The sequence below is a fragment of the Giraffa tippelskirchi genome, chromosome 14 (assembly GCF_054371585.1).
Source record: "Giraffa tippelskirchi isolate mGirTip1 chromosome 14, T2T-mGirTip1v1.2.pri, whole genome shotgun sequence".
Classification (NCBI taxonomy): domain Eukaryota; kingdom Metazoa; phylum Chordata; class Mammalia; order Artiodactyla; family Giraffidae; genus Giraffa; species Giraffa tippelskirchi.
In genome coordinates this window covers 34,092,324-34,101,405 of record NC_137288.1, presented here as the reverse complement: position 1 = coordinate 34,101,405, position 9,082 = coordinate 34,092,324, and the positions used below count along the sequence as shown (strand labels likewise).

At 41.9% G+C, this 9,082-nt stretch overlaps 1 protein-coding gene across 2 annotated transcripts in view; it reads left to right on the top strand.

The window, feature by feature from the left end:
* MOCOS (molybdenum cofactor sulfurase) overlaps positions 1-8,198 on the top strand; it is a 58,974-nt gene extending 50,776 nt beyond the window's left edge. For both annotated transcript variants that reach the window (XM_081562398.1, XM_081562399.1), the window contains exons 13-15: positions 1,808-1,946; positions 4,950-5,054; positions 6,434-8,198. In XM_081562398.1, coding sequence (XP_081418524.1) covers positions 1,808-1,946; positions 4,950-5,054; positions 6,434-6,586 — 397 coding nt within the window. In that variant the 3' untranslated portion in view covers positions 6,587-8,198. The remainder of the gene's footprint in view (positions 1-1,807; positions 1,947-4,949; positions 5,055-6,433) is intronic.
* The last annotated feature ends 884 nt before the right edge of the window (positions 8,199-9,082 follow it).

Genomic DNA, 9,082 nt, shown 5'->3' with positions numbered 1-9,082 from the left:
CAAAGGAGATTAGGACTGGGACTTGCTAACCCTCTCCTTTCCCACAGGGACCCTGTGGTTGTCACTGCTCCCGGGAATTGCACATAGTGCAAAGCTGGACTTCGTTATTCTGGTCCCTGGCTTCTGGCTGTCCACTGTTTGGAGGGGATTGGGATACAGACACAGACCCCTTTCTCTCCCACAGAGCCTTTCAGTTCTATATCCAGGGCAGGCTCGAGTATGCTCAAGGATTTCCCCCGAAACTTAAAAGTTTTATTAATGTGCAATGGAGTGCAAAAATCATAAGTGCATAGTTCAGTGAATGTTTACAGATGTCTATATACCCATGGAGCCACCGCCTAGATCAAGCAGTGAACATTTCTAGTGCCCCAGACCCCTTCCTCACGCCCTCTCTCAGTCAACCCCATGGAACATCACCAGTATGGCTTCTTTCACTCTAGAACAGGGGTCCCCAACCTCCAGGATCTAATGCCTGATGCTCTGAGGTGAAGCTGGTGTAATAATAATAGAAATAAAGCACACGATAAATGTAATGCCCTTGAATCATCCTGAAACCACCCCCCACCCCACCAACCCTCATCCAGGAAAAAATTGCCTTCCATGCAACCAGTCCCTGGTGCCAAAAAGGTTGAGCTCAACTTAATGGGCTTATACTGTGTGCTTGTCTGCTGAAGTTTTCAGATGCTTTTTCAGTGCTTTTTTTACCTTACGGAATGGGATGCATGGAGGCACAGGGAGCCTTTTCATGGTACCTGTGGAGAAGTATTCTGGCCTGCAGAATTCCATGGACTGTGTAGTCCATGGGGTCACAAAGAGTTGGACACGACTGAGCGACCTTCATTCATTCATTCATGTTAGTAAACAAAAATTTTAAACAAGAATTACAAAAATAACATACACCAGTTAAAACTGAAAACAGGATAAAAGTTAGGAAATAAAGTTTTTTAATCGAGGCGCAGTTGACAGGCAACATTATATTAGTTTCAGGGGTACCACATGATCCCATAATTGTATATACTGAGAAATGGTCACAATAATTCTAGTTAACATTGTCACCACATAGCTGCAAATTTTTTTTCTTGTGATGAGTACTTTTTAGTTTTATTCTCTTAGCACCTTTTAAATATGCAATACAGTATTTTTTTAGACAATGTAGTATTATTAACTATAGTTGCCATACTGGTACATTACACCCCCATGACTTGCTTATAACGGGAAGTTTGTACCTTTTGACCCCCTTCACCCATTCTGCCCACCTCTCACCTCTGGTAACCACCAACCTGTTCTCTGTAGGAAATACATATTAAAACCTCCCATGTATATACTCTATACAGCTTTATGATGTTCTAATATCCAAAAATATACAAAAAGAGTGTGAGCTCATGGTACTTTTTAGATCCTTGGTAATTAAGCCTGTTGACATTCTTTAAATGTCATTCTTTAAATGCCTTATTCTGACTCACCTTGTAGAATTGGTATTTTCTCACAAGTTTATCCACTTGACCCCTGTTCACTGGGTTTACCATAGTTCTTCGTCGCATCAGCAAGGATTGACTCACTCATTGCATTGCCTCTTGTAAGCTTCACTGGAGGTGGGACCATATTCCAGGGGAGATCCTGGAGGTCTGACAACAGAGGCGTGTCTTTTACCTTGCACTCATGATAAAAGCTTGTTCCGATCATCTAAGCCTCAGGCCACAGTACCGTTGATGAACTCAGGCGTCAAATGGCAGAAATGTTGACTTACTACAGTAGTGCAATTATCCATGCCTCCCCACCTTTTCTCTTTCTGGTGTGTATTACACAGTCGTGAGAATGGCAAAGAAGAATTATTCCCAATGAACAATCTCATCTCACGGTTCCGTGCCAATATTATTACCAATGGAACAAGGGCTTTTGAAGAAGAGAAATGGGATGAAATTTCAGTTGGTTCCTTGCGTTTCCAGGTAAGTTCTGAGAAGTCCTATTATCTTTCCTTAAGGGTTGTCAGTGGGGATTGACCTCAACCCTTGGCTGGGATAGTAGCCGGTAGAAGGGAACCCCACCCTTGGGGTTGACTCTTACCCACAAAACCTCAGCAGGAAGCTATGTGACATCTGCATCCTGGGTCACCCCCTTGGAATGATCTATCCATCCTCCCTTCAAGGGGGGCAGCAGTTTCACATGAAGAAGAGAGAACATACAGGTGATGGAGGTACAGACCTCATCGCTGTATCTAGACTAGCTATTTCTTGGAATGCTTGTGTCTGTGAGAACTTCCTCCTCTTGAAACTTGCTGTCTGGAGCTCCTGGAGGACGTCCCAGATTCTTCATGGACCTTCAGTGCCCGGGGCGGCTGTACTTCTCCTCGCGCTCTTGCTTCTGGCCTCACTGGAAGCCGGGGAGGAGCTTGCAGTCAAAGGATGAGGCACCAAGTTGCCCTGCCTCCCCAGGCTTTGGGGTCCCCAAACCCAGAGTCTTCAGCTGACATCTACATTCCTCATGAGAGTGGATGAGGCCCCTGAGACCCAAGCCCCATGGCCTCTCCCTTCTCCCCAAGGTCAGCACCCCTCCTCCTCTGCCTGTCCTGCGGACCTTCTCTCCATCCCCTCAACAAGCCAAGATTCCTGCCTCAGCACCTTTGCCCTTGCTGTCCCCTCTGCCTGGCACACTTCTCCTGCAGCTCCTTCAGGTCTAGCTCAGATGTTACCTCCTTGGGAGGGCTGTTCCTGACCCACCATGGGGTCACGCTCCTTAGTGTCTGCTTATTTCCTCAGAGTGTCGGAGAGTGGGACCAAGTCTATTTATTCCCCACTGTCCGTCTAGGGCCTAGAATAGTCCTGACCCAGAGTCAGGATGCCACGGTTGCTGACAAAATGAATGGCCAGGACAGCTAAGGAAGAACTGGGGACAGAGGCATGGGTCCTCTGCACATCACTCTAACTTCCAGGAAAGCAGTAAACAGTAATTTAATCTCTAATGGAAGATTTCAGAGTTTTGCAGGTGGTGTGTATGCTGTGCATGCTCAGTCGCTTCAGTCGTGTCTGACTCTTTGCGACCCTATGGACTGTAGCCCACCAGGGTCCTCTGTCCATGGGATTCTCCAGGCAAGAATAGTGGAGTGGGTAACCATGCCCTCCTTCAAGGGATCTTCCCAACCCAGGGATGGAACCCACGTCTCTTTTGTCTCCTGCATTGGCAGGTGGGTGCTTTACCACTAGTGCCACCTGGGAAGCCCTGCAGGTGGGGGTAGCGATAAAGTGTGTGGCACACACACACAGACACACACACACAAATGCCCTAAAGAGCTTTTCTATCCATTTACCTCTCCAAACTTCCTCTTATGCTGGAAGCTGCCCCCTCTTTAAAAAGCGATCTCTTTTCTCTCCTGCAGACCTCTCTCTGCGCCAGCCTTCCTGCCGTTCCCCTCATCCCTCCACCCTGACTTCCTCTTCTTCATTTTCTATTGCTGTGTCCTTGCCATGCTGTGAAAGCACCTGCTCTGACATATCCTGCCTGGTCCAGAGTAAACACTCAATATTTGATAGATGGAGAGAGAGGGAGAAAGAAAGGAAGAAAAGAAGGAAAAGGAAAGAGAAAGAACTACAACTAGACTAGGATCACTGTCAGAAACTTACTTTGTAACAGGTAAGTTGTAAGATTCATGTCGTGGGGACATGAATATAAGAAAGACTCTTTAAAAAACCTCTCTCAGATGCTTTGCTTTCTTTAGGTCATGATACTTAGTAAACATCAATTAATGAAAGTTAAAATATGCATGCCCCTTGACCCAATAAATTTACTACAGAAATATATCCCATAAAAAATACTCTTACAAATAGGTGAAGACATATTACAAAATTACTTATTGCAATACTTTATAAATAAAAAAATTGGAGAATACCCTAAATATCCATAAGAGGGAGGTTGATTAAATAAATTAGGCTACATCCATACAGTGTTGTCCTATGCAGGTCTTAAAAAATATAAGCTATAGTTAATACTGTGCCTTTCAAAAAGTAAATGCTAAATGAGGAACCTAGGATTAATGGATACACACTGACATATATAAAATAGATAAACAACCAGGATCTACTGGATAGCACAGGGAAGTATACTCAGTATCTTATGAACTGTAATGGGTTATTTTTTTTCATATGACTTTGCTGTATACCTGAAACATCATAATTCAACTATACTTCAATTATAACAAAAATTTTAAGTAAATGCTTAAGAGGTGTTTGTTGGTGGTAATACTCAGTGCTGAAGCAGTTACAATGCAAAAAGATCCAGCACATCTCTTTTGGAAAGCAGTTTCTCACTGGGTATCATCAAGTCATAAGAGCTTTATGCATATTGACTTTATAATCTCATTTTGAGAGATTTAGCCTAAAAGATTCAAACATGAGAGACTTATGTGAATTAATACCTTTATGGCAAGATTATCGATCAAGCAAAGCATGAGAAACCATGCACTTGGCTTCAAAGGAGAAGAGCTGAGTGCATCCACCCACAGGAATGCCAGGCCTCGGTGCAGACTGCAGTGTGTTTCACAGGGGCACCTGTGGTTGTGTGAGCTACTTGCCCAAGTCTCAAGTGATCTGTGGCCATAACAGCAGCACAGGGTGTGTGGCTGGCCATCTCCTCCCAGTGTGTCCTTCAATCAGTGCTTGTCTTCCCTGGAGGGAGCCCCACATCCCCTGATAACCACCTGTGAGTCACGACCACCCTTTTCTTTTTCTATAAAACCCTGTTGCAGTGGTCTGTCAGCTGGCAAACACATGTGGGTGATTCCCCAGTGGGCATTGGGAAGAGGTGGCACTCTTGGCTCCTTGCATTTGGAGCATTTCTCTCTGAGTCTGAAATTGGCTGTTTACAACAATTCCTCTTGGACCCAGATTCCTCCCTGCAGAGTGGGACAGTCGAGTCAGTTTCATGACAATGCCGTCTCTTCCCTTCTCATTGCCCAGGTTTTGGGACCCTGTCACAGATGTCAGATGATTTGCATCGATCAGCAAACTGGACAACGAAACCAAGATGTTTTCCAAAAGCTTTCTGAGAGGCGAGAGAGAAAGGTAAGCATGATTGCTAAATATGACACCCCATCTTAAGATCCTGATGCGTTGTCTACACTGGAACTAATCCTTAATAATACTGAGTAATTTTTAGAAGTGGGAGAACATTCTAAGGCTGATGGGCTACCATCAAGGTTCAGACTTTGTCTGTGACACTATCTTATTTTTCTTTTCCATTCATTTCCTCACTTTTAAAAAAACTTGTTTATTTTTAATTGGAGGATAATTGCTTTATAATGTGTTGGTCTCTGCCATACAACAGCATGAATCAGCATAAGTATACATATGTTCCCTCCCTCTGGACTCTCCCTTCTACCTCCTACCCCACCCCACCCATCTAGGTCTCACTTTTTTTTATTACATATATTTTTGATGCTTTCAAATCTTTTTGAAGAGATAAGGAGTATAGATAAGAAATAGTTACAAAAAAGAAAAGAAAAGAAAGGGACTTCCCTGGTGGTTCTGGTTAAGACTCTACATGTCCACTGCAGAGGGCTCCAGTTTGATTCCTGGTCATGTACTAAGATCCTGCATGCCATATGGTGTGGTCAAGGGGGAAAAAAAAGAAATAGTAAGTAAAGTAATTCTGTCATCTTATTTTCTTTGCCACAGAAATCTCATGAATAAAAAATAATGCCTTAGAGTGAACAGGATAGCTGCACAGAAAGATTCAATAAATTTCACTATGATAAGTTTGTAAGTCATCTTCTCGAGGCTAAAATGACTAAGCACTGTTGTTGTGGAGTTCAGATGATAAAAGCTGACCTTCTAACAGACTATTCACTAGGAAGACTCATTTATTTCTGGGCTCGCACTTTCTGTCAGGACTTTCTGTTTGCAAAGTATTCCAGGAAGCCAAGGAAGCAGCCAGGCTGCATGGAACAATTCTTGAAAATTAACAGAAATAAGGCAAGTGTTTCATCTCTTTCCAGTAATAGCCTGGCAAGTTAACTCATGGTAAAATGTCTGCATTGTTACTTGTGTTTCTGGCTACGTTCGGTCTTTGTTGCTGCACCTGGGGCTACTCTCTAGGGCTGCTTGCGGGCTTCTCCTTGCAGTGCCTTCCCTTGTTGCACAGTATGGACTCATTAATTGTGGCACACAGGCTTAGTTGCCCCGCAGTACGTGGAATCCTCCTGGACCGGGGATGGAACCCGTGTCCCCTGAGTTGGCAGGTGGATTCTTTACCACTGGACCGCCAGGGAAGTCCAGGATTCTCCCTGTTTCTCACTACTTCTACTACATGACAGACAGGACATATCAAGTCCCAGGACATATCTTTAAAGACCTGACTTAATTTTAGTGAAACGTTATTATTTGCAAAATTATTTTAACTGCTAAAATACCCTGTCTTGTTGTTGTTGCTGTTTTGTTCACAGGTGAAATTTGGAGTGTATCTGATGCATACGTCTTTGGATTTATCTTCTCCATGTTACCTCTCCGTAGGATCTCGGGTGCTCCCTCTGCTGAAAGAAAACATAGAACACCATGATATACCTGCTACTGAGAAATGTCAGGATGCTATCTCCTAATTTTTTTCAGTATATATTAAAATTTCTCTGCATTCTTTTTTTTTCTTCCAGTTTTATGGAGATATAATTGACATACAGCACTACATAAGTTTAAGATGTACAGCACAATGATTTAACTTACATGCATCATGAAATGATTACCACATAAGTTCAGTGTGTGTGTGTGTGTTTAGTCGCGCTGTCATGTCCGACCCTTTGTGACCACATAGACCATGGCCTGCCAGGCTCCGCTGTCCGTGGCATTCTCCAGGCAAGAATACTGGAGTGGGTTGCCATTTCCTTCTCCAGGGGATCTTCCAGACCCAGGGATTGAACCTGCATCTCTTGTGTCTCCTGCATTGGCAGGCAGACTCTTTACCACTGTGCCACCTAGGAAGCCCCAAGTTCAGTGAACCATCTCATATAGATATATTGAGTTGGCCAAAAGTTTTCTTCATTTTTTCCAAAGGATGGCGCTAGTCGGGCTTAGTTGTCTAGCTTCATTTGAAACAATTTTACTAGATTAAAATATTGTGACTGCTGTCATATCAGCATGCATTTAAAAAAACTTATCAAAATTAGTGAATTTTTGTATTGCTACTTTAATATTGAAGATGAAGAAAAGCAACATTTTTGGCATAAAATGCTTTATTATTTCAGGAAAGGTGAAAACACAACTGAAATGCAGAAAAAGATGTGTGCAGTGTGTGGGGAAGGTGCTGTGACTGATGGAATGTGTGAAAAGCGGTTTGCAAAGTTTTGTGCTGGAGATTTCTCACTGGACAATATGCCACAGTCAGGTAGACCAGTTGACGTTGAGGTGATCAAATTGAGACATTAATTGAGAACAAGCACCATTATACCACACGGCAGATAGCTGACATACTCAAAACACCCAAGCCAAGTGTTGAAAAGCATTTACACCACTCGTTATGTTAATTGCTTTGATGTTTCAGTTCCACATAAGTTAGGCGAAACAAACCTTCTTGACGGTATTTCCACGTGCGATTCTCTACTGAAATGGAAAGAAAAATGTTCTGTTTTGAAAACAAATTGTGACAGGCCATGAAAAATAGATACTGTACAATAAAGCGGAACAGAAGAGATCATGGGACAAGTGAAACGAACCACCACCAACCACACCCAAGTCCAGTCTTCTTCCAAAGAAGGTGATGTTGTGTACATGGTGCGGTTGGGAGTTCTCTGTCATGAGCTCCTTCTGGAAAACCAAACAATTGATTCCAACAAGGACTGCTCCTAATTAAACCAACTGAAAGCAGTACTCAACAAATAGCATCTGGAATTAGTCAACAGAAAATGCATAATCTTCCATCAGGATAATGCAAGACCTCATGCTTTGATGACCAGGCAAAAGCTGTTACAACTTGGCTGGGAAGTTCTGATCCATATGCTGTGTTCCCCAGACATTGCCCCTTCGGATTTCCATTTATTCTCTTAATGGAAAAAATTTCCATTCCCTGGAAAACTGTAAAAGATACCTGGAACAATTCTTTGCTCAAAAAGAGAAAGCTTTGGGAAGATGGAATGATGAAGTTGCCTGAAAAATGTCACAAGGTAGGGGAACAAAACGGTGAATGCGTTGTTCAATAAAGTTAGTGGTAAAAATGAAAAATGTGTCTTTTATTTTTACTTAAAAAACTAAAGGAAATTTTCAGCTAACCCAATAAAATTAAAGAAATGGAAACCAATACAATTTTTCCTTGTGATGAGCACTCTTAGGATTTGCTCTTTTAACAACTTTCCTATATAATATAAAAGTGTTAATTTTTATTAATCAAGTTGTACCTTACATCCCTGGGACTTACTTATCTTATAACTGGAAATTTGTATCTTTTGACTGCTTTTATCCAATTTTCCCACCCACATCCCACCTCTGGTAACCACAAATTTGATCTCTTTTTCTATGAGTTTATTTTGAAGTATGATTGACGTGCAACATTATGTTAGTCCCTGGTACACAGCATAGTGATTCAATATTTCTGTTCTTTTCAAAATGATCGTCAGGATAAGTCTAATTATGATATGTCACCATAAAAAGATATTACATAATTGACTATATTTCCCACTGTTTCATACCCCTGACGTTTATTTTGCAACTGCAAATTTGTGCTTCTTAATTTCCTTCACCTGTTTTCTCTTTTTCTTGCCCCCCTCCCCTCTGCCAACTACCTGTTTTTTCTTTGTATCCATGACTTTGTTTAGTTATGTGTGCTTATTTGTTTTGTTTTTCGGATTCCACATATAAGTGAATTAGTTCATTCTTTTTTTAAAAAAATTTTATTGGAGTACAGTTGAATTACAATGTTGTGTTAGTTTCAGGGGTACAGCAAAATGAGTCAGTTATACATATATGTATATCCACTTTTTAAAGATTCTTTTCCTGTGTAGGCCTTTACAGAGTTTTGAGTAGAGTTCCCTGTGCTTTATATAATAGGTTCCTATTAGTTATCTATTTTACATATAGTAGTGTGTATGTGTCAGTCCCAATCTCCCAAT